This window comes from Uloborus diversus, chromosome 3 (assembly GCF_026930045.1).
Source record: "Uloborus diversus isolate 005 chromosome 3, Udiv.v.3.1, whole genome shotgun sequence".
NCBI classification, from domain to species: domain Eukaryota; kingdom Metazoa; phylum Arthropoda; class Arachnida; order Araneae; family Uloboridae; genus Uloborus; species Uloborus diversus.
In genome coordinates, this window is record NC_072733.1 from 3,604,310 (window position 1) to 3,632,027 (window position 27,718).

Consider the following 27,718-nt stretch of genomic DNA (forward strand, 5'->3'; position numbering starts at 1 on the left):
TTATGATGCATCATTAATTCTTGTTAAAACTAAACTAAAATCAGATGTAAAGAATTTCCCACGGCTGGTAATAGGACCACAGCACGTGGTCCCCTCCCCCCCCCCCCGGGTTCAAGCTTATTTTTCGGCGGCTCTGACAGTAATTCCGAAACAGCTGCACAAAAAAAAAAAAAAAAAAAAAAACTAACTACTATTCTTTCACTTCATCAGCGCAGAAGTTACTTTTTATTATTCGTTTCGCAGTACATCGAGCTACCATAAAAAAGCAATCTCTCCTCACGATTCATGCTTCTGCCAGATTTGCAAACGACTGAGAAACAGAGACAACCTCTTTGGCTTTTATGAGTAGAAAAGATAGGTTTCCACTCAATTCTGTAGAATTAAGCTTTTCATAAAAAATATTATTTAGCTGTTGCCATGTACTGCTCTGCATGCCAAGAACTGGGCGTATACGGGCTGTATACAAACAATCTGGACTCCAATATGCAAATAGAATTGCTTGCTACTTTGCGTCGATCGCCAGCAATATGTATTCAACATTTCGAGGGGAAAAAAGGCCATTTTTGGAGATTCAAGTCTCAGACTGTGTTTTGTGAGTTTTGCTTGAAATATTAAGCACAAGACTTTATTATATAATTTGACTGAAGACTTGATTATTCGTCTTTTTACCTTCCTCTCCTCGTTGTTAAAGAATACTACCGAAAAAAATACTACGCCGCCCCAAAGCATACAAATTACTTCAATAAGTTTTACTTTATATTTCGTATTTCGTTTGTATCCACAAAATGGTTGTGAATTTCAATTCAGTTCTCTTTTATTTCGGAAACATCGGTTCTTTTTCATAAAAAAAAAAAAAATTCTCATCATTTAAATATCGAAAATATTCTTGTGCATTTACCAACTAAAATGTCTAAACATCTTAATGTAAAAATAGTGATAGTTAAAATTCGATATTATTTCCTCCATCCATTATATCGTTATCATTCAATTTGTTCTCGCACTTACTAAGGTTCTATGTACTATACTAAGGTTGAAACAATGCGAATTTGCGTAAGGAGCAGGGATTTCAGTTTTTCAAAATTTGCTAAAATTTACTTAAATGAAGTTTCCGAAAAAGTAGTTACTCTTTAAAAGAAGGAAAGAGGGAAAAAAAGGCAGACTTCATAGTTTTTTGCTTTTTTTTAACTCTCTCTCTTCTCTCTCTTTAATTGTCGCGTTTAGTATCGATTCTTGAAATTTTGCTTCCGTTCTCGTTGTTTTTAACTATTATTTTACGATTTTTCAGCTTCTTTTTTGTTTACACCACCAATATCCATGCCAACCATGCGGAATCTTTTTGTACCCTAAACAAGAATTGAAAATTTGCCTTTAAATCGCTTAGCAATGGTGTCTACAATGCATACATTTTTTTTTTCAAACTTACAATTAAATTTTAAAATTTTACCACTGAATAACAAATTTCAGACAGTTTCAAGTGCGACTCAGAAAACTTGATCAGACATTAACACCCCTACATAAAGGATAATATAGTTTTTTAAACACATCTTCGTTCACATCAATGAACCTTTGGCAATGTCAAAGAGGCACAGAATTTTAATCACCTCACTCCTGTGGTGCAACCAGAAGGGAGCCTACGGAATTTTTAGGTAAAAACCATAATTCTTTGAGAAAGAAATCGTTGAATTAAAAACTTCAGCTCCGTCCCCGCATCAGAGTGTTCCTTCCAGCGGAAGGGAGGCTCCGCCCCTCCCTTACCAAAATCATTACAGATTGTCTTAAATTTTGTTTTCAGGGCCCCAATTTTGAAGTTATTTTCCTGAAGAAGGGCCCTGAGCTCCGCTATCTAACAACATTGAAGATAATCTAAATTTGGATTTTGGGGTTTGAACTTTGAAAAATTACGAGGCTTCTATATGGCATAAAACTGCCTTTTAAGACTTCAATGTCCAAAACTTTTCTGGGAGGGACCCTCGAATCTCTTCCCTCTAATATCTGCAAAAAAAAAAAAAAAGACGAAAGTTGCGTTTTAAGACCTTAAATCCGCTTAATTTAAAAAGGAGAACCTCAGAAATTTTAAGTATGACATCACTGGAGAACGTCTAAAAACTTCGTTTTAAGGACTTCAATTTCGAAAAATTTTCACAAGAGAGCCTAGAATTACCTTTTTAAAAAGAATCCAGGCCAGGATCTATAAATTTTGGGCTCCCCTGCAACAAAATCTGTAGAGTCCCAGAGACCAGCAGTGTATATTTGCAGGTTTGGGGTCAAAACTTAGCGGCCAATACTTCGCCGGACAAAACTTCGCGTGGTCTTAACTTCGCGTGGACAAAAATTCGCGTGGACAAAACTTCGCGCAGTCAAAACTTTGCGTGGTAAAAACTTCGCGCGGTCAAAACTTTGCCTGGACAAAACTTCGCGCGGTTAACTTCGTTGATTCATAACTTAGTGACTTCGCCTATCCAGAACTTTGCGTGGGTAGAACTTCGCGCTTTCATAACAATGAACTTCAATGAACATATCATATAAACTTAGCTAAAAAGTAAAGATATATATTTTTGGAGGGGGGGGGGGCGTTATGTTTAATGATTTCCAGGACACTCAAGACTCCATGCAACTTGTCTCTAAACAATGATCAAGGTCATTTAGGTTGCAAAAAAAATTGCGGAAATAATTTCGATGCTGCTCCTATAGCGAAAGCTGTCTCCAGGTCCAGGTTGCATCCATATCCTACACACACGCGCATACATACACAACTACACACACACACACACACACAGGCACACACATATACACACAAACACATACACACACATATACACACAAACACATACACACACACGCACGCACACATATACACACAAACACATACACACACATACACCTACACACATACACAAACACATACACACAAATACATACAGACATCTACACATGCACACACACACACAAACACATACAAACAACTTCCCACACATTCATGCCTGCACACAGACACAAACACATATGCCTACACACACATACACATACCCCTACACACAACACACATACCCCCCCTCCCCCACATACAAACACACACGCCTACATACAAACACTCGTGATTGCGAAAAACATAATTTGAATTCAAGATGTCAAAATTTTAATTTTTTTTTTTTTTTTTTTTTTTTTTTTTTTTTTTTTTTTTTTTTTTTGATTGAGCAATACAGAACAGTCGTTATACCGGAAGCAAATTAACATAGAGTATATAGGAATAAAGTTGGAATTTTTACCACCAGTCATTATAATGGAATGATTTTTAAAATATGTGATCGTTATAACGAGCGTCGACTGTATATGTAATTTAAAGATTTTTTTTCAATTAAAACTAAAATAATTTATTTCAAGAAGTTTTATTTAGAAGTGAAAAGTAATGCACGTACATAGTTTTGTTTGTGCAAAGTTTTGTACGCACGAAGTTTTGACCGCGCGAAGTTCTGTCCACGCGAAGTTTTGACCACGCTAAGTTTTGACCGCGCAAAGTTTTGACCACGCTAAGTTTTGACCGCGCAAAGTTTTGTCCACGCGAAGTTTCGGCCGCGAGCCGCGAAGTTTTGACCCATTATCACGTGGTAGATGTCACTACTGTGTGCACTGTGGCAAGGTAAATTTCATGTCAAGACGACAAGCTCGACAAGACCAAGGGGCAACAATTATTTATATTTTTCTAGGCAAAGCTGGATTCTTTCAAAGTTTTATAATTCAAAAAATATGTGAAAGAAATAAATACAAAATGTAATTTTGTTTCACTTTTGTTCTTTCACAAATAAAATTGCATTTTGTTTTTATTTATTTTCTCGTTTGTGTGAATTTAGTTTTTTTACATCTACTTTTATAATACCTTCTACAGTCTACAATGATAAATATTGTACCACATAAAAAAATTGATTTACATGTTTTTTAATAATGAAAAATGTAATTGAACTTTTAAGTCTCACTGCACCCACTTTTCCCCTAATTACTGAGCTAAAGCCAATACAAAAGACATGCAATTGCAATATTATGTTATTAAAAAAACAGACTAAGTTCATATTTACTCATGAGAAATAGCTCAATACCATCTCTGATTTAAAAAAAATCATTTGGGGTTGCTTAATGTGGCAAAATGCTTTCAATCATTTAATACATCTTAAGATTTTCAACCACCAATTTCCCAGCATACAAGCAAGGACAAAAGAAAAGTTCATCTAAGCATGGGATATGTAACATAAAAAAAAAAGTTACCATGTCCACTATTAGTGCTTGCAATTGGCATCTTTTCTTAATTCTCAATCTACAGCACTTAATACTCAAGCTCTTATTCCACAAATCTGTGAAAGAAAAAGACTTAATAAATATAAATATATATACATCCAAAAACACATACTAGACAGGATATAATTTTGGAGCCGGTTTTCTGTGAAGTAAAAAGTTCTGTTCAGGGGTGTCAGAAGGACACCCAAAAGGACACCTTTTTCAGAAATACTGATTTTGTTGCACAAGGCAAAGTTTGAAAGCGGTTTTTTTTTTTTTTTTTTTCGTGAGTATTGGACAATAACAATGTGGATATACAGTGGATCCAGTTTAAGGAAAAACTAGCGAAAATGATTAGAGATTAAATTCCTTTTAGGAGAAAAGGTGTTAATACTAAAATTTGGTTCGTGTAGTTCTCCAGAGAGATAAAAGAAATTCTAAATTACAAGAAAGCTGTTTTTCATAGATTTAAACAAGCTGGTAAGTGTTCAGATAGGATCCAGCACTGTACAGCAAGGTGTTAGTTTTAAGCCTTTGGTACGCATTCAGAAAAGATAATTGGAGTAAAGACTTGCAGATAACATTGACAGGAATCCTAAGAGCAGTGTTGGGCATTAATCAACTAAATCCTCTATCGACTAAAGTAATCTGACTCCCATTTAGTTCAGACTAATATTTTAAAAATTTAATTCAATTGCAGACGAAGATTAACGTTAGTTTAAACTAACTCGTTAGTTGACTAAAAAAACTAATTTAGTTCAGATTGATTTAGTTCAGATTAAAGTAATCAGATTGAATTTAGTCAAACTAATTTAATCAGATTGATTTAGTCAACTAAAGTAATCAGATTAAATTTCGTCAGATTAAAATTTATACTAAATCTAATCAGATTGAAATAAATCTACACTGTTAAAACTACAGATTGCGTTTGGATTCTTTAAGGGGTTCCTTTCTCTTCTCCCCCCCCCAATAAATATTAAGAAGTTCCTAATGTGTTACGGGAGGGGACATTGGGGGTTGGGGGGCTGCCCCCCTTACCGATTTAAGACCTTAAAAAATCAATAATTTTTAAAAACACCCCCTTTGGACTGACGCAGTTTGCGACAATACCCACACTACCCCCCCCCCTTTGGTACACAATACTGCTTTTGGTCTTCCTTATCTTTATCTTCTTTATCTTTACTAATAATAAAGCTGAAAGTCTCTCTGTCGGGAGGATGTCTGTAGGATGTCTGGATCTCTGTGACGCGCATAGCGCCTAGACCGTTCGGCCGATTTTCATGAAATTTGGCACAAAATTAGTTTGTAGCATGGAGGTGTGCACCTCGAAGCGATTTTTCGAAAATTCGATTTTATAAATTTTCTATTAAAATGTTAAGCCCTTTACACATAATCTTTACTGATAATAAAGATGAAATTCTCTCTGTCCGGAGGATGTCTGGATGTCTGTAGGATGTCTGGATGTCTGGATCTCTGTGACGCGCATAGCGCCTAGACCGTTCGGCCGATTTTCATGAAATTTGGCGCAAAGTTAGTTTGTTGCATAGTGGTGTGCACCTCGAAGCGATTTTTCGAAAATTCGATTTTGTTCTTTTTCTATTCCAATTTTAAGCCCATTTTTCACAGAAATTTAATAAAATGGGAAAGAATTTGTTCTGAAAATTATCTTTCTTTATCTTTCTTTTCTTTACTTCTTTATCTTTCTCCTTTTCCTTTCTTTTTAAACAACAAACCTAAAAGTCTCTCTGTATGGATGTCTGGATCTCTGTGACGCGCATAGCGCCTAGACCGTTCGGCCGATTTTCATGAAATTTGGCACAGAGTTAGTTTGTAGCATGGGGGTGTGCACCTCGAAGCGATTTTTCGAAAATTCGATTTTATTAATTTTCTATTAAAATTTTAAGCCCTTTACACATAATCTTTACTAATAATAAAGCTGAAATTCTCTCTGTCCGGAGGATGTCTGGATGTCTGTAGGATGTCTGGATGTCTGGATCTCTGTGACGCGCATAGCGCCTAGACCGTTCGGCCGATTTTCATGAAATTTGGCGCAAAGTTAGTTTGTTGCATAGTGGTGTGCACCTCGAAGCGATTTTTCGAAAATTCGATTTTGTTCTTTTTCTATTCCAATTTTAAGCCCATTTTTCACAGAAATTTAATAAAATGGGAAAGAATTTGTTCTGAAAATTATCTTTCTTTATCTTTCTTTTCTTTACTTCTTTATCTTTCTCCTTTTCCTTTCTTTTTAAACAACAAACCTGAAAGTCTCTCTGTATGGATGTTTGGATCTCTGTGATGCGCATAGCGCCTAGACCGTTCAGCCGATTTTCATGAAATTTGACACACAATTAGTTTGAAGCATGGGGGTGTGCACCTCGAAGCGATTTTTCGAAAATTCGATTTTATTAATTTTCTATTAAAATTTTAAGCCCTTTTTCACATAATCTTTACTAATAATAAAGCTGAAAGTCTCTTTGTCTGGAGGATGTCTGGATGTCTGAATCTCTGTGACGCGCATAGCGCTTAGACTGTTCGGCCGATTTTCATGAAATTTGGCAAAGTTAGTTTGTATCATGGGGGTGTGCACCTCGAAGCGATTTTTCGAAAATTCGATGTGGTTCTTTTTCTATTCCGATTTTAGGAACAAAATTATCATAAGATGGACGAGATTACCATAACGTGGAACCATAACATGGGCATAAGTCAATTGGCGATAAAATTTATCATACATTATTTGTAAATATACAGGCGGACCAAAAGACCTTTTAATTTTCGATTACGGGCAAAGCCGTGCGGGTACCACTAGTACTGGAATAAAGGCTTGATTTTTTTCATATCCAGATAGCCGATGCCTATTCCCTATTGCAGTTACTTATATGAGGGGATGCCCCCTCTCAAAAAGAAATTCACTCCACTCAAATTATGGGGGGTGATTAAAAACGCGAAAATTTTCCAAAAACAAACCTTAAAATTTTGAAGTCTGCGCCACCCCGCCCCACTAACACCCCCCCCCCCCCGTAGGCCACACCGCTTCTGATCTTATTGGAATAAAGTGCTTGAATTTTTTTTATCCAGACGGCTTATGCATGTTCTCTTTCAGAGTAACTTTTGCGTAAGGGGATACACCCTTTTAAATAGAAACCCCCGCAAATTACGGGGGTTCCCCCCACCCCCAAAAAACTCATTAAAATGCGAAAATTTTTAAAAAACAAACCTTAAAAATTCGAAGTTTGCGCACCCCGCCCCACTACCCCCCCCCCCCCCCGGAGGTCACACTGCTTCTGATCTTATTAGAATAAAATGTTTGAATTTTTTTTATCCAGATGGCCAATGCCTGTTCTGTTTCAGAGTAACTTAAGTAAGGAGATATCTCCCTTAAATAGAAACTGCCCTCAAGTTATGGGGGTGGGGGATTCTCCCCCCCCAAAACATTGTAAAGGCTAAATTTTTTCAAAAACAAGCCCTAAAAATTTTACGCCACCCGCTATAGTGACCACGCCCCCCCCCCCCGGGAGACCACACTGCTTCTGGTTTTATTGGAATAAAATGCTTGAATTTTTTAAATCCAGATGGCTGATGCATGGTCTGTTTCTGAGTAACTTACGTAAGGGGATACCCCTCCTTAAATAAGAAAGTCCCTCATATTCTGGGGAGCTCCCCCACCTTCAAAAACCTTCAAAAAACACGAAAATTTTTCAAAAACAAACCTTTCAAATTTGAAGTGGCGCCACGGACCCCATTAGTCTGGATCACCGGATAATCCGGCTCGATCGATTTGACCGATTTCCCTTTACATTTAAAGAGCGATCGTCAAAATTCCATAATTATTATTTATTTAACCCTCTCACGGGCAAGACCGTGTTATGTCGTTGATTGAGTTCCCTTTTCTTCGCAATGCAACTTTGAATCAATTTGTTTTACTCGATAGGGAAAAAATTGAACTGTCACAGGAGAAGATTACAGACTTTGTAGACATGTTTACTGTTTATTTGTAATTCTATGTGTTTCCTTTTAAGGTGATTTTCAGTGAGTATGTTTTATTTTGTTTTGTTTTTTTCATTCTCCGGATTTTTGATATTCCGGAATGGGTCGGATTCCAATTAATTCGAATTGTGGAGGTTCTACTGTAATGCCCCCCCCCCCAAAAAAAAAAAAATTCGAAAAGATTATTACATTTTCTCATGGTTTCGATACTTTTTTTGTATTTTTCAAGCAAACGTTCAAAATATTCCCCGCGGTGTGGGGGGGGGGGAAGCGGGTCCTGACCTTCATGACCCCTCTTTGTATCTGCAATTGACATACACTTGGACATAAAAATATACATCTGTACACCAATATACTCGGGATAACAAGTTACACTTATATACTCGTATATAAACGTATTTACTTGTGTTTGCACGTACTTTGATGTACATACACGTGGCTAATACAAAATTAGTGTGTAAACGTATATACTCCGATTAACACGTTTACGCACATACTCGTATATACACGTACTTACTCGTAGATACACGCATTAACTCGTGTATGCATCATAAATATGTATTTTAACTTACAAATACAAATGTACGTCTCTATACGAGTATACTCGGGTTAAACATGTATCTACACGCATATTCTCGTCTGTACACGTACATACTCGAAAATACAAGTATTTTTTCTTATATGCACGCATGAATATATATATACACGTTTAAAAGCTAATTCACCTCTGTACACGAGTACACTTGGTGGGTAACACGTATCTATACACATATTCTCGTGTGTACAAGTACACACTCGTATATACACGTATTTACTCGTGCAAAAATGCATAAATATGCATATACGCGTAAAAATACAAATGTACCATTGTACACGAGTATACTCAGATTAAACACGTATCTATAAGTCTTTTCTCGTGTGTGAATCGCACTTACTCGTTTGTACACGTATTTTCTCGTATATGCATGCATAAATATGTATATAAACGTTTAAATACAAATTTACCTTTGTACGCGAGTTTAATCGGGTTAACACGTATCCATACACAAATTCTAGTATGTACACGAACATACTCGTATATACAAGTATTTACTCGTGTTTGCACACATAAATAAGTATACAGGATGTATCAGTACAGCGTTTACATACTTTCAGGGCAGATACAGTGCACCTAGACGCGATAGTGACGACACAAAGCGTAAGACAGGGCACGATTAAGAGGAGGAAAACATGTTTATTATTTTTAATACAGCAAAAATACTGGTAAGATTTGTCTGGTGCATACGAACAGATGTTGCTACGTAAACCGAAGCATCAGATGACGGTGCATGCGCACACGTGGTTTTTTGTTCCACCAGGAAGTCCGGGACCCGCCCGGTATTTTTGCTAAATTTCGATATTACGGGCGGGGTCGTAATTTCGAACACCTTCTTTGATGATGATCGTTGGCCCCTTAATTTTCTTTTTCCTTAGTTTTTTGCTGTACTAAAGATTCTGAACATGTTCTCTTCTCTTATTCGTGTTTTGTCTTTTTGGTGATTGGTGTTGTCACTACCGCGCCAGGAAAGTGTTTCCGACCATGCATTGCTATGTGTTTCCCCTCGTCTAGGTGTATCTATAGACAGCGTTTACAGACTATCTGCCCTGAAAGTCTGTAAACGCTGTACTGATAAACATTGTGTACACTTAGAAGTTTGAATATAAATCCGTGCACTAATAGACTCGGGAAATACGTATTTATACGTAAAATTTCGTGTTTACACTTACGAACTCGTATATACACGTATTTACTTCTGTTTGCACGTAAAGATACAAAATTCCTGTAGTCACGAATATACTCAGGTTAACATGTACAGCTCCGTATATACACGTACACACTCGTATATCCACGTACTTACTCGTATATACACGTACTTACTCGTATATACACGTACTAACTCGTGTATGCACGCATAAATATGTATTTTAATCAAAAATACAAATGTACCTCTCTACTCGAGTATACTCGTGTTAAACACGTATCTATACGCATATTCTTGTGTGTGCACGTACATACTCGTATATACTTGTATTTTCTCATGTATGCACGCATAAAAATGTATATGCAATCTTAATTACAAATGTACCTCTACACACGAGTATACTCGGTGTAACATTTATCTCTACGCATATTCTCGTGTAAATACAACGACCTCTACACTCGAGTATACTCGGTTGTAACATTTATCTATATGCATATACTCGTGTGAAATACTTACATACTCGTATTCTCTTATATGCACGCATAAATATGTATATACAAAGCAAATTTCTCCGTACACGAGTATATTCGGGGGTAACAAGTATCTATACACATATTCTCTCGTGTGTTCACGTACATACTCGTTTATGCACGCATTTATTTATGTATAAACGCACAAATATGCATATACACATAGAAATACAAATGTACCATTGTACACGAGTATACTCGGGCTAAAAAAAAAAACCTAGACATATATTCTTGCTTGTACACGAACATACTCGAATATACACGTATTTTCTCGTATATGCATGCATAAATATGTATATATACGTTTAAATACAAATTTACCTCTGTTCACGAGTATACTCGGATTAACACGTATCCATACGTATATTCCTTTGTGTACACGTATATACTTGTGTATACATGTATTTACTCGTGTATGCACAAATAAATTTGTACATACACTTAGAAATTAAACATATTTCCGTGCACGAATATACTCGGGATAACACGTATTTATACGTATAAACTCGTGTTTACAAATATGTATCGTATATACACATATTTTACTTGTGTTCACACGTACTTGTAGGTATATACAAGTAGAAGTACAAAATTCCTGTATACACGAATATCGTCGAGTCAACACGTATATACACGTATATGCACAAAAATACTCGTATATACACGTACTTACTCGTATATACACGTATAACTCGTGTATGCACGCATAAATATGTATTTTAACGAAAAAGTACAAATTTACCTCTGTACACGAGTATACTCGGGTTTAAACACGTATCTATACGCATATTCTCGTGCGTACATGAACTTACTCGTATATACTTGTCTTTTCTCGTATATGCACGCATAAAAGTGCATGTACTAGATTAAATACGAATTCACCTCTGTGCACGAGTATACTCGGGTTAACGCGTATCTATATGCATATTCTCGTGTGTACTCGAACATACTTGTATATACACGTACTTTCTCGTATATGCACGCTTAAATATGTGTATAAACGTAGAAATACAAATGTACCTCTTTACACGAGTATACTCGGGGGTAACACATATCTATACGCATATTCTCATGTGTACACATATATACACGTATCTTCGCTTGTGTGCACGCATAAATATGTATATACACAATTAAAAAGCAAATTTACCTCTGTACACGAGTATACTCGGGGGTACCACGTATCTATACGCATAATCGTGTGTACACGTACATACTCGTATATACACGTATTTACTCGTTTATAAACGCATAAATATGCACATACACTTAGAAATACAAATGAGCTTGTTACACGAGTATACTCGGGTTAAACACGTATCTATAAGCCTATTATCATGTGTGCACGTTCTTACTTGTATATACACGTATTTTCTCGTATATGGCTGCATAAATATGTATATACAAGTTTAAATAGAAATTTACCTCTGTACACGAGTATACTCGGGGTTAACACGTATCTATATGCATATTCTCGTGTGTACTCGAACATACTTGTATATACACGTACTTTCTCGTATATGCACGCTTAAATATGTGTATAAACGTAGAAATACAAATGTACCTCTTTACACGAGTATACTCGGGGTAACACATATCTATACGCATATTCTCATGTGTACACATATATACACGTATCTTCGCTTGTGTGCACGCATAAATATGTATATACACAATTAAAAGCAAATTTACCTCTGTACACGAGTATACTCGGGGTACCACGTATCTATACGCATAATCGTGTGTACACGTACATACTCGTATATACACGTATTTACTCGTTTATAAACGCATAAATATGCACATACACTTAGAAATACAAATGAGCTTGTTACACGAGTATACTCGGGTTAAACACGTATCTATAAGCCTATTATCATGTGTGCACGTACTTACTCGTATATACACGTATTTTCTCGTATATGCCTGCATAAATATGTATATACACGTTTAAAAAGAAATTTATCTCTGTACACGAGTATACTCGGGTTAACACGTATCAATATGCATATTCTCGTGTGTACTCGAACATACTTGTATATACACATACTTTCTCGTATATGCACGCATAAATATGTATATAAACATAGAAATACAAATGTACCTCTTTACACGAGTATACTCGGGGTAACATATATCTATACGCATATTCTCATGTGTACACGTATATACACGTATCTTCGCTTGTGTGCACGCATAAATATATATATACACAATTAAAAGCAAATTTACCTCTGTACACGAGTATACTCTGGGGTAACACGTATCTATACGCATAATCGTGTGTACACGTACATACTCGTATATACACGTATTTACTCGTTTATAAACGCATAAATATGCACATACACGTAGAAATACAAATGTGCCATGTTACACGAGTATACTCGGAGTAACACATATCTATACGCATATTCTCATGTGTACACGTATATACACGTATCTTCGCTTGTGTGCACGCATAAATATGTATATACACAATTAAAAGCAAATTTACCTCTGTAAACGAGTATACTCGGGGTAACACGTATCTCTACGCATAATCGTGTGTACACGTACATACACGTATATACACGTATTTACTCGTATATAAACGCATAAATATGCACATACACGTAGAAATACAAATGTGAAATGTTACACGAGTATACTCGGGTTAAACACGTATCTATAAGCCTATTATCATGTGTGCACGTACTTACTCGTATATACACGTATTTTCAAGTATATGCCTGCATAAATATGTATATACACGTTTAAATAGAAATTTACCTCTGTACACGAGTATACTCGGGTTAACACGAATCTATATGCATATTCTCGTGTGTACTCGAACATACTTGTATATACACGTACTTTCTCGTATATGCACGCTTAAATATGTATATAAACGTAGAAATACAAATGTACCTCTTTACACGAGTATACTCGGGGGGTAACACATATCTATACGCATATTCTCATGTGTACACGTATATACACGTATCTTCGCTTGTGTGCACGCATAAATATGTATATACACAATTAAAAGCAAATTTACCTCTGTACACGAGTATACTCGGGGGTAACACGTATCTATACGCATAATCGTGTGTACACGTACATACTCGTATATACACGTATTTACTCGTTTATAAACGTATAAATATGCACATACACGTAGAAATACAAATGTGCCATGTTACACGAGTATACTCGGGGGTAACACATATCTATACGCATATTCTCATGTGTACACGTATATACACGTATCTTCGCTTGTGTGCACGCATAAATATGTATATACACAATTAAAAGCAAATTTACCTCTGTAAACGAGTATACTCGGGGGTAACACGTATCTCTACGCATAATCGTGTGTACACGTACATACTCGTATATACACGTATTTACTCGTTTATAAACGCATAAATATGCACATACACGTAGAAATACAAATGAGCTATGTTGCTCGAGTATACTCGGGTTAAACACGTATCTATAAGCCTATTATCATTGTGTGCACGTACTTACTCGTATATACACGTATTTTCTCGTATATGCCTGCATAAATATGTATATACACGTTTAAATAGAAATTTACCTATGTACAACGAGTATACTCGGGTTAACACGTATCTATATGCATATTCTCGTGTGTACTCGAACATACTTGTATATACACGTACTTTCTCGTATACTCACGCTGGAATATGACGTAGAAATACAAATGTACCATTTTACACGAGTATACTCGGGGTAACACGCATCTAGACGCATATTCTTGTGTACACGTACATACTCTTATATACACATACATACTCGTATATACACGTATTTACTGGTGTATGCACACATAAATATGTACATTTACTTAAAATTTCAAATATACCTCCGTACACGAACATACGCGGGATAACACGTTTATATACGTATATACCCGCACGTAGTCGTATGTACACGCATTAACTCGTGTATGCTTGCATAAATATATATATACACGTAGAAATACAAATGTGCCTCTGTTCATGTGATATTTATATTTTACGAATGTAATCTAAATTAAAAAAGTAATCAAATCAATTTGATTACTTTTAATCTGATTACTTTTAGTCTGACTAAATTCAATCTGATTAATTTAATCTGAACTAAATCAATCTGAACTAAATTAGTTTTTTTAGTCAACTAACGAGTTAGTTTAAACTAACGTTAATCTTCGTCTGCAATTGAATTAAATTTTTAAAATATTAGTCTGAACTAAATGGGAGTCAGATTACTTTAGTCAACTAATCAATCAATTACAAATTTAGTTGATTTTTTTAGTTGATGCCCAACACTGCCTAAGAGGTTTTCCACTTACACTAATTCGGAGAAATTTCAAAATACAGTCGACTCCCGCTACAACGCGATCCGACGTACGCGAAATGGCTATAACGCGATTTTTTCACCAGTAAAGAATTTTAGACATAACGCGAATTCCTCGCGTGCAAGATGAAAATTTTCGGAAGGGAATCGCGGTGTGTAAGTATGGGCTTTGTTATTGGCTACTTTTTTTTTTTTTCGTAAATGGACCTTCATCCCTTTGGCATCACTGAGAGCGGAAGTTCCCACACTGTACGTCTGATACATCTCTTATACAAATAACTATTCCTCATCCATTTTTCCTTCATTCTAAATGTGAAAGTTATTAAAATATAGTGACACTCAAGAGCGCTGTTTCATTTTGTGAAGATATAAAGAAAAAGAGAAATTTCTGACAATTAAAAAAAAGCTACAGATTCTGTGTTTGAACAACTGTAAAATGCATGGAAGGTAGCACGACTATTAGGTGTGATTGAATCTCCCATATGTGCAACTAAAAATCAAGAAAAGGAAATCCGTAAAAGTTCACCGAGTAATATCTAAGCAAAATGCTAAAAATATGAAAATAGAAGCTGCTCTTGTATTATGAATTTAAGAAACCTGGAAAAGGGGTGTTGCCATAGGTGTAAACGTTACAAAAGAACTAGTGAAGCAACTGTATTGTGTATTTAAAAATATATAAGAACAACGGTTTGATCACGCGGCATAAATCATTATCATCTTCACTTTTTTAAGTCACAAATACCATTACTGGATCTACTGTACAGTAAAACTATAGTGCATTTGTTTTACTTACTACATACTTTACGTACCGTACTGGTTTATTTTATGTCTTTCTTTCCCATTGATCATTGATTTTGTACACTGTAGCAGTATTTTATGTTGAATAAAACGGTTTTTTTTTAATTTAAAATATAATTAAAGCTCAGTTTTTTATGTAAGAAATAGTAATGTACAGTTAAGGAACAGTTTTTAACAGTTTGAGGTGGTGTTTACAAGTGTCTAAAATAATTGGGGTACATTTATAAAAGTTTTTACACGTACCCTTTTTCTACAACGCGAAATTTCGACTTACGCGAGGGCTCTTGGAACGCATCCCTCCCGTAAGTCGGGACTAGATTGTAGGTCAAATTGGGTCAAACGTTGATGAGCATGGAAATTTAATTCAAAATGATAGGGATGTTGCAAATGTTCTGAATAATTTTTTTTTCCAAAGATTTTAATAATAACTGTGTCTCAACAGTTGACACAAGCTACTATACAGCTTGAAGATTTTGTGTTTTCCAGGAAGGAGGTTTTACACAAATACAAATGTGATGACCAGCAACAGGCTCTGAGCCCAGCTAGGCGGGGTCGTAGTCAGTTTATAAGTCCCTAATGAAGATCAATAGCCTTCTTAAAGCCATCCACCCCCTTGCTCATTACCACCTCTTCCAGTAAGCTGTTCCAAGTGCCAACGACTCTACATTTTCAAGTAACTGAGTTGCACATCTTGAATTAAATATTCACTGTCAGGAAAGCATTAAAAATTTGAAGGCTAAATTCTTTCAACTTTTAACTACTTTCTTGCAGAGAATATTTGTAAAAATCGTAAAAAAAAATGTTTGGTATGACTACTTTGGTATGACTAAAGGACAGAAAGAATAAATAATTCTTTGTTTTATTCCATGTTAAAATGAGCCAATTTATTAATTTAAACCATTTTTTGAATATTTTCATTCAATCCTCAAACGATGTGTACGTATATGCTTTTATTCATTTATTTTTTTTTAAAGTAACGAAGTAGCGACTACATTTCAAAAGTAGTTTGCAGCAGCTACATTTTGGAAAAAGTAGTCGTAGTTGTAGTTAACTACATTTGTATTAAAGTAGTTGTAAGTTTGCTACAAAAAAAAAGTAGTTTTTCCAACCACTGGGCTAGAGAAATATATAAATCTTGAACTAACCAGCAGATTTTTTTTTTTTTTTTTTTGAACAAAAATTGTTGCAGCGAGCTCTTGATGAAGAAAATGTAATATAAAAATTATTTAAATTTTTGGCTAGTTTAAGGGTTTTCTTTCTTTTTTTCCCTCTTTTTTTAATTTAAAATTTTTGTCACACATTTAAATACAAATACAAAAGTGACGACCAGCAACAGGCTCTGGGTCAGGCTAGGCTGGTCCCAGTCAATCGACAATCCCCAGTGGAAATTAATGGCCCTCTTAAAACTATCTGCTCCCTTGCTCATTACCACCTCTTCCGATAAGCTGTTCCAAGGTTCCACTACCCTGCTAAAATAATAATTTTTCCTAATATCCATGTTAACCTGAGACTTAAATAACTTAAAACAATGACCCCTTGTCCTGTTTTCAGTGCTAAACTTTAGCCCCGTAACATCTTTCATTTTAATAAATTTAAACAACTGAATCATGTTCCCTCGGTTTCTTCCAGTGGCGGATCATGCAATTTTGAGGTCCCAGGCGCAACCTCATCCGGAGGCCCTTTAATTGACAACAAAAATGAGAAAGTTTCCTAATATTTACAATGCAGAAAATCATTACTTTTTTTTTTGTTTGTTTTTTGAATCATCACGCTTTGGGGGCGGGGAGGGGGAGTTACATACAGTGGCTCCCAAAAGTGTTCGTACACTTTGAAATTTTTTAGTAAAACCAAAATAACTCGAAACTGAATTCGAATATGGAGTCCAATATTTTTTCACATCATTCCTATGTCATTCTAAATACAACCCATTGGTTTTTTCAAAATATTGACGGATAACACACCACAAAAGTCAACGTACACTCAAATATTTTCGATTAAATTCATGATTAAAATTATCATATGCTGTTTTATTAATATTTTTGCATTGTGTGGACCCTTATAAGTCATTTGGCTTTAATTTTTTGTTTATTTATTCCTTAATATTGTGCTTATTGCTATAAAATCGCTGGTATTCGTAAAAAACCGCAAATACCATTCAAAATTCGAATGTTTCCCACAGTAGCGGTAAATTGATTTGAAATGACTCTAAATTAGTTAATTTATTTGTTTGTATAGTAGAGTGCTTGATAAAATGCTTTAAACAAAGGAATCGGACCGAAAACAAGGTAAGAAAAGGTCAACCGGCAAAGTTGACAAAACGTGATCGGAGATTTAAAGTTGAAAAAAATATGAAAAATACACATTTGAGTGCTGTAAAAGTTTCTACAGAGTTAAAAGAAAAATTTTACGTTTAATTTTCACCTAAAATTTTTCGCCAAGTTCTCTGATTAGCTGGATTAAATGGGGCCTCTTCCCGCAGAAATTTTCTTGGTCGCGCGAAAAACAGAAAGCTTACGTTTTTCGTCGCAAAATCAAGGATAAATAAGCTCAAAACGTTTTAGAATTACATCTTACTTACAGATAAAAATGAATTCAACATTTTTGGTTAAATTGTTGCATAATTGTAAGTAGAAGAAAAAATTAGGAACTTAATCTTAAGAACTTAGTTGGATCAGTTAATCACGACGGTGGAGGTGTCCTAGTGTGAGGGTGCATATCAGCATCAGGATTTGGTAGTTTGGAATTTTTTGATGAAATAATGAATCACACTGTTCCTTTAAATATTTTAAAAACCAATTTTGAACTCTTAGCCAAAAATTTGGTTATTGGAAACAACTTAGTTTTTTTTATCAAGATAATGATATGAAGCACACGGTTTTCAACGTTTGCGTCTAGTGCCTCAAAAATTGTCCTAAAATTTAGAAAATACCCCCTCATTCTCCAGATTTGAACTTATTGTAACGTATTTAGAGATATCTATAGGCTAGATTACGAAAATACGGCTTTAAAACGAAAATAGAGCTAGAAACAGTAAGACTCGAAGTGTGGTTGAACACTTACTCAGAAATTACGCAAAAAAAAAGAATGAAATCTATTCCCAGACGTTTAAAAGGTGTTATGAATACTGTATGATATTCTACTAATTAATAACTTAATGAAAAGTTAGATTATTCAATAATATATAGACATTTTATAAAGTGTACGAAGACTTTTGTGACATAAAATTTCGGGCACTTTTTGGTTTTCGATTTTTTAAAAATTAAGTTTTAATATTTTTTAAAAACTATTCTTGTAGTTTTGTTAAAAATTGATCATAGATCTTATACTTAAATACCTATTCCGAAATATTAATTTTAACCAATGGATTGGGGACTATTTCTTTGAAAGTCAAAGGTGTACGAAGACTTTTGGGAGCCACTGTACCACGACATTTCTGACAAAAAAAAACTTTACTGTGAAAAATGTTGTCCTCTGTTTTTTCGTAATTTAGGTAGTGCAGGGGGTTAGATCCAAGTCCTGATTTCAGGCATCTAAAGGGTGTTTTTTTTTAGAGGTATAGAACTTTAAGTTGGCAGCACTGTTTGATGTGTGCCATTTTGATAGCTGTCACTTGCTTTGTGTTCAGTTCGGTTTGCCATTTCATCATGCCACACAGCGCGTGTCACAATTGATTTATTGAAAGAAACATTCGGTGAACGAATCATTTCGCGTAATGGGCTCGTGAATTAGCCTGCAAGATCATGCGATTTAACACCGCTGGACTACTTTTTGTGGGGCTATGTGGAGTTTCTGGTCTGCACCGATAAGCCACAGGCGATTGACGCCTTAGAAGAGAACATTCACCACCTTATTACTGACATACGGCCGCTATTGCTGCAAAAAGTGAGAAAATTGGACTTTCTCAGAGCCAGCCTGAGGTGGCCATATGCCAGAAATCACATTTAAATAAAAATGGCAAAGAATCAATCATCTTTCGAATAAAGCAACATTCATGGCCATTAACAACATTTAACTGTGTTTTATTTGAACCTAAAGTTCTCTACCTCTAAAAAAAACACCCTTTAGCAAAATCCCAGCTTTACCCTGCTTTCCAATGCGCATAATTCAGTGACGCAATCAGAGAAAAAAAATTAGGGGAGGGGGTTTACACTTGGCAAGAAAAAAATGAGAGAGAGAGAGGGAGGGAACCTCTGATCGGGGATGAGGAAAATAAGGGGAGAAGAGGTCCAGGGGTTCGCCCCCGGGAAAAATTTTAAACTTTTAGTTTTAAAATGGCTATTTTAAACTTTCTTTGCTGATGTTATCGGGCAAAAAGGTGCAGCTGCAGGCAGGCCTGGATCTGTGCACACGCAGATCCCGTAGTGCTGGGTGCACCAGCCCTTTGGGGGCCCAACTATGGTCCAAGAAAATGAAGAAAAACTGAAAAAAACTAGCAAAAAGACTTATTAACATTGCAAATGTACACTGCTAGCCTCTGGGGCCCTACAGATTTTTTTGCGGGAATGTCCCAAAATTTATATATCCAGTCCTGGGAGCAGGAGTCTCAGCGGAAAGTTGTTGAAATTGAAGTCTTAAAAACGCGATCGATCATAGGTCATATTTATTGATGTTAGGGTAAGGGATGGAGCTCAAGGAAAGTCTCTAATCGATTTATTTAAAAATGATAGATCAAAAAATCACACAATTCCTCCTCTCCCCTTCCCAATTTTCGAAACAGTAATTTCAAAAAGGCAACTATAGACAAACTTTATGGGATATTTAAAATCTGATTAAAAACTTTGTGAGACATTTGCTTTTGTTTCTGGCTTGAAAATTGTACAGTATAATGAAAACATACTTAAAGGATACTAATACAGTCAAACCTTGATATCTCGAACCTCATCTCGAAACCCTTGATGTCTCGAAACAAAAATTTTCCCCAACATTTTCTATTAAAACCCCTATGTATTTTCCATAGTTATCTCGAAATTTATTTTTCGAAACCCTTGATATGTCGGAATTTTTTTGCACAGAAGCAAGTTTCAATTGTCGTTTTGCTTCGGCAATTTTTGTAGTAAAACCAGTTCCAGGGACAATTGCTTAACGTTTTTCATCCCTTTTCTTGGAAATTTGTGAATAGGGGATTGGGGCAAGATAATAGGGGAGTGTTGGCATGAAGGGGGTGCAGTGTTTTCTCCAGAATTTAGAATCTTTGTGCATTTCTCTCGAACATGTTGTCCATTTTGAGGAAAGGAGTTCGATTTTTCGTCCGTCAGTTTTCAAGCGAAAATGGAAAATGCGTTCCTCGTTTTCTTCATTCAGCTTTTTTAGCTCCTACAAAATGGCTGCTGAGAACTTTTTGAATGTGAGGTTACTGGTTAAAGATAAAATTAGAATTTTTAAATTTTTAGGTGAAAAAAACCAAGTTGAAATTTTTGTTCATTTCAAAATCTCATCCTGTGCACTTTCGACAATTGGAAAATTTCAAATCTAGTGAAATATTGAAGACTACTTTATTGATCGTAATTCGATGTGGTCCAGTAGTACATATATAAATGCATATAGCGTATGTGTGTGTAAATGTGAGAGTTAGTAGTGTAATTTTTTAAAAACCTTGATAACTCGAAAACTCGATATCTCAAAATTTTTTCCCGTCCCGAGAGATTCGAGATATCGAGGTTGTACTGTAATAGGTTAGACTGGTTATAGTTTATGCATATTTTACATTTTGATTCTTATTTCATTTGTTAGTTTATATTTTTTGCTACTGATATTACGTACCAAAACAAAATTTCATCAGATGCAAGTACTATTTTCCTATAAAATAATGATTTCAAACCTTTGTTGACATAATGTATTCGCAATAATAAAATCTTAAATTTGCTCTCGAAATTTATCAACTATACCCAACGTGGGTCACGTTGATACACAAATGAATAAACTGTTACGATGACGTAATAAGAAGTGAAATGAAGTTTTTAAGGGTTGTTTGAAAGAAGATTCTCACAAAATATTTTATTCGAGTGAGATGCTAAAAGTAAATTAGATTTAGTTAATGTAAATAAAGTATGGCTATCTTCTCCGAAATACGCTCTTTTAAATATTTCCAGAGTAATTTCATTCATTTGAGGGTTTTTTTTTTTTTTTTTTTTTTTTTTTTTTTTGAGCAATCAGGAATTGCTTATTTCCCTCACTTGACCAAAGTTGACGTTGTTCTAATTTTTCAGATTACCATTGCAACGGCTTTTTTTTAATATTTATTTAGAGAGCAAAATTTTCATCGTTATAGTTACAAATCGCCTGAGGCTTAGCTCAAGCAGATTTAGCATTTAAAAAAGGCTTTTTTTTTGAGTCAAATTAAATTTTTTCAGGGGAAAAAAACACTTATTAGATGAACTTAAACAGCAAAATTTAATTTAAAAAAAAATTCAGATCACTAATTCCCATCATTTAAGATTGGTAAGAAATAAGAATACATAACGTTATAAGCTGCAAATAATCTTTATGATAAGTCTACTTACTGGTGGATATGGGCTATAAATTCTTTATTTGTATTACCGCATCCTAATCACCATTTCTTTATCGTGGATATGCCTCGTATTACCAGGGGCATGCACAGAAATTTTTGGGGCCCGTCACAAATAACTTTTACCTACTCCCCTCCATTTATTATTTACCCCTACGACCCTACGTATATCTCGCCTGTTTTGGGCTCCCTCCAGGTTTAGGTCCGGGCCAGATAGGTGTCCCCCCCCCCCCACCTGTGCACGCCGCTGCGTATTACCAATTCTAGAAAATCCCCAGTCAAAATATGGTGGGTGTAAATTTCTTGACTATTTCCAATCTCTTTCATTTGTAGATACAAGAAACCCAATGAGAAGGTACTTATCGCAATTCATGATTTCAAAAAATATAATTTGAGTTCAAGACGTCAAAATTGAAATGCGAATATTGAATGTCTTTTTTTTTTTTTGGGGGGGGGGGGGGGTCATTCCTAAGCATTTCTGTTAAAAGAAAATAACCATTAAAATTTATGAGTCTAAGTATTACTCAGTATCAGGTTTGTGGATGTATGGAGTTTTTGTAAGCGCAATTGGATTGCTAGGGATGGCCTGAACCTGAGCTCTATAAAGGAGTCAAAATAATTAGTGGTTTGGGGCTTCAGAGTCAAAAAACTAAGTTTGAATGGGGGGCACTGTTCAGGGATCAGGCATCAAAAGGATGATAATTATTTCGACAGGCTTGAATCCGTGTACCCAGACTGTTATATAGTTATAAATCATCCAGGGTTGGGTTCTTCAACGTGTGTGGAATGATAATACCAAAATAAGGAGGACAAAGTAATATGAAGGTCTAACTGTTTTATTCACACTCCATGGACTGACTTTCCCAGCCAAAGCATTGGCAACCGCGCATGTGCTACAAGTCGATGCTCATTAGTATACAATATGTTACACGTCCTTTTTTTTAAAACAAAAAAAAAAAGATTTAAACCAAACACAATTTAAGCATGCACTAAAGATTAAAATGATAAAGACAAATAAGTGCAAAAATTACTAAAACAATCACAATTTCAACATATACTAAAATATTCAAGAGAAATAAATGTCAAAAGTTTTTTTTTTTTTAAACATAGTCCTGGAACCTGAGGGGTCTTCTTATTATGCGTTTTTCTCGTTTGGGGGTTGAGACATTATCAGGCAGAGTCTCAGTTGGATTTTCAGATGAATCCTCCCTTACTATTTGGGTGGATGGTGATTTTAATTTTTCCTTATCTACATCCAACTCCATGTTTTCTTTACTCTCATCTGGTCTAAGGTGAATTCTATTTCTTTTAAGTTCACTTCCTGCCGCTGTTTTCACTAAGTAAGATCTGGGTGTATTTAACTTTTCTATAACTGTCCCTGGGGCCCAATCTCGGTGCCCTAGCTGTACGAAAACTGGTTGATTTTTCTTTAGAGTTGACAGTTTTACAGCTGATCTGTCATAATATTCTTTCTGTTTATTTTGCTGCTTTTTTAAAATCTTTATTGTTTCATCTGTTGGGAACTTTGGTGTGAGAAGAGATGTTTTCTGTGGCATTACAGTTCTAAGTCTTCGTCCCATAAGCATTTCTGACGGTGATAACAAACTGGATTTTGGAGTGCTGTTGTATTCCAGTACTGCTAGGTTGGGATCTCCTTTGCTTCTAATAACTTTTAGTAAAATTGATTTCATCGTTCCAATAGCTTTCTCTACCATTCCATTTGATTTTGGATACTTAGGTGTCGATGTTACAGGCTCTATGTCATACGACTTAGTAAAATTTTGGAAAAGTTTACTATCGAACGGTGGACCATTATCAGAATGCAACCTGCGTGGTATACCATGTGTCCTAAAAATTTGTTTCAGTGCATTGATAACTGGCTCTGCTGTTTTCTTTGTCAATTTCTTAATTTCTATGAATTTGGAATGGTAATCAACACATAAAAGATAGTCTGTTTTTGTAGATACATGAAATCAATAGCTACCTCCTCCCATGGCAGTGTTGGTATACTGTATGGTAGTCAAGTTTCTTTTACATTAGCACGTTGATGTTGTTGACAAATTGTGCATGCATTAATGAATTTTTTTATATCTTCACAAAAATTTGGCCAATATACGTTTTTTGAAGCTTTGTTTATGCAAGATGTTATCCCTTGATGGGCTGAATGTAGGTTCTGCAAAATTTCAGCTTTCATCTTTGTGGGAATTACTAATCTATTTCCCAGAAATATTAAATCGTTGTAACAGTGAAGTTCTGCTTTCTTGTCCCAATAGCTTCTAGTTTTCTCAGGCATCTGTTTAAAACTTTGCGGCCAACCTTCTTCAATGTATTTTTTTATTAAAATTAGCTCCGGATCATCTCTAGTAGCATCTTTAGAAGTATCTTTAGAACTTCGGTCTTCTCATCAGTAGCTGATAGGACTGTATGAACAACTGCTGCTCCGGCCTCTAAAAAACTAGTATCTTCACTACCTTTTAACGGTGTCCTAGACAATGCATCTGCGATATATAATTTTTTACCTGGTACATGTTTTAGTTTGAAATCATATTTAAATAATTCTAAAACCATACGCTGTAGTCTTGGGGACAACTTATCTATAGGCTTTTTCAATAGACCTATTAGAGGCTTATGATCAGTTTCAACCAAAAATTTAGTTCCAAAGATAAAATAATGAAACTTTTTACAACCAATTAAAATTGCCAACAGTTCTTTCTCTATTTGACTATAACGTTGTTGTGTCTCTGTCAATGAGGATGACGCGTATGCAATTGGGTGACCCTCTTGTATCAAAACAGCACCCAGTCCAAATTGACTTGCATCTACAGACACTATGGAGAGTTTATCTTTGTTGTAGAAAGACAAAACAGGAGAGTTTGTAACACATTTTTTTAAGTCTTCAAACGCCCTTTGTTCATTTGAACTCCATACAAATTCTACATTCTTTCCAAGTAACTTCCTTAATATACCTGTTCTGTCAGATAAATTTGGTATAAATTTTCCTAGAAATGTAATGATACCTAAAAATCTTTGAAGTTCTGCTTTATTCTTTAGCGTGCCGTATTCTACTATAGCTTTAATTTTGTTTTCATTTATAGACTGTCCATTCTTCGATAAATCAAAACCCAAATATTTAACAGAATCCATTCCAATTTTACTCTTCTCTTTAGATAATTTCAAACCATGCTCTTGAGCTCTATCTAGAACAGCTTTTAACTTGGCATCATGTTCTTTTTGAGTTTTCCCAAACACAAGTATATCATCAATGTATATTAAAATACCATTTATATCAATAAATATATTTTCTATAGTTTTCTGGTACACCTCAGGTGAACTGCTTAATCCATACGGTAATCTACAAAACTTATAGCGTCCAAAAGGCGTGGCAATGGTACACAATTTACAACTTTTTTCTGTTAGAGGAATTTGTAAAAATGCACTTGAGGCATCCAAGACACTGAAAAATTTAGCTCCCTCCAATTCCGAAAAAAGACTTTGCTGGGTTGGTATTGGGTAATGCTCTCTTTTAATATACTTATTTAAGCCTCTGGGATCCATACAAATTCTTATTTCTTTGTTTGGTTTCTGTACTACAACAATAGGGTTAACCCAGTCTGTTGGTTCAGTAACTTTTTCAAGTACCCCTTTTGACACCATGTTATCAATCTCTGCCTTAACTTTTCCCTTTAAAGACGCTGGCATAACTCTAGGTGCAGAAATTTTTGGAACTGCATTTTTGTCTAATTTTATGTCATATGTATACAAAAGTTTACCCAAACTGCCAGTGAAAACATCCTTGTACATTTTGAACAAATCAACATTTTCAACAACTGAAATTATTTGATTTCTTTTAATAAATCCTAACTTTTCAGAAGAACTCAAGCCAATTAAAATACTCGAATTTTGCTTAACAACATAAAATTCCAAGACTTCAGCTTTATCGCCATATTTACACAAAAATTCACAAGTTCCTATGACATTTAAAGAATGTCCTGTATACGACCTCAAAATTTTACTAGTCTTCTTAATATTTTCAGTTCTTTTACTTACTTTAAAGTATGATAGTGGAAGAATATTGACCTCCGCACCCGTGTCAATTTTAAAAGATACCTTAGTGGTGTTAATATGTATTTTTTCTTTCCACTCGGAATTGATTCCGTCAACAACCGATGCTACACTAATTTCTTTACTATCGGTTTCCGAAGACGCATGACTCATTAGTTGAATTTGCTTAGTGCTCGATTCTTTAGCACGGCAATATTTCATGGCCTGCTCTAAATTTAGATCCGATTCTATCAAAAGTTTTTCCTTAACTGCCACATCATTTATGCCAATAATTAAAAGGTCTCGAATTAAATTTTCTTCCTGCGTTTCGAAATCGCAATCTTTAGCCAAAACTTTTAAACAGTCTTCGCCCATACATGTTAGCAACAATGCTACTTTTAATTTATCCGCCTTATTTGTTTTCTCTGTTGCCTCTAGATAAAAATTAAATCTCTGTTTGAACTTTTTCCAATTTTCTGGAACGTTACCTTCCAAGCATAATGCTGTAGGCGATTTGGCTTTCATCTCGAAATAAAAAAATTCTACTTACAGTTTTGCAAGGTCCAAATCAAGATTTGTTGAACGCACTTAACAGGTTGTTATCAATTTCCACTTTGTTGTTCCGTGAGCTGCAACCATGTTATATAGTTATAAATCATCCAGGGTTGGGTTCTTCAACGTGTGTGGAATGATGATACCAAAATAAGGAGGACAAAGTAATATGAAGGTCTAACTGTTTTATTCACACTCCATGGACTGACTTTCCCAGCCAAAGCATTGGCAACCGCGCATGCGCTACAAGTCGATGCTCATTAGTATACAATATGTTACACAGACCTTGCAGCAAGGGAGGGTCCACAACTTTAAAGGGTCCTACAGCTCAAGAAATTGGAAAAAAAAACAGCACTAAGACTTGTAAACTATGCAAATATACACTGCTAGCCTTTGGGGATACAGGTGGCCCTACAGATTTTGTTGCAGGCAAGCCAAAAATTTATAGATCTGGGCTTGTGTTTAGGTATTGCTAGAAATGGATATAGAGTGTCAAATGAGAATAGTAATTTTAACAATTGTGATTTTAGAAATTTCATCGTGTTAAATAAAAGCAATTTCGGTACACTTAAAGTTTTCTATACAATTCTTGCAATATTAGGAACAAAGTGGCAGTATTGAAAAGCATAATTATAGATAAGAAGTTGGATGTTAAAGGAATTACGGAGACATGGGCTACCGAATATGATGCAGATTTATTATACATATATTGCAAGGTATAGTTTGTTTAAACAAGATAGAGTAGGCAAAAGAGGTTGCATGGTTTTATTTTATGGTGAAGACACTTTTATTCCCAATGAATTGGTCATAAATACAAATACAAAAGTGACGACCAGCAACAGGCTCTGGGCACAGCTAGACTGATTCCTAGTCAATTTACAATCCCCAGTGAAGATCAATGGCCCTCTCAAAACTATCTACTCCCATGCTCATTACCACCTCTTTCGGTCAGCTGT

The 27,718-nt window shown here is 35.2% G+C and overlaps 1 protein-coding gene across 1 annotated transcript in view; it reads right to left on the reverse strand.

Moving 5' to 3' along the window:
• LOC129218146 (protein PALS2-like) overlaps positions 1-27,718 on the reverse strand; it is a 188,473-nt gene that overhangs the window by 157,427 nt on the left and 3,328 nt on the right. The window contains exon 2 of the mRNA XM_054852361.1: positions 4,258-4,343. Coding sequence (XP_054708336.1) covers positions 4,258-4,288 — 31 coding nt within the window. The 5' untranslated portion in view covers positions 4,289-4,343. The remainder of the gene's footprint in view (positions 1-4,257; positions 4,344-27,718) is intronic.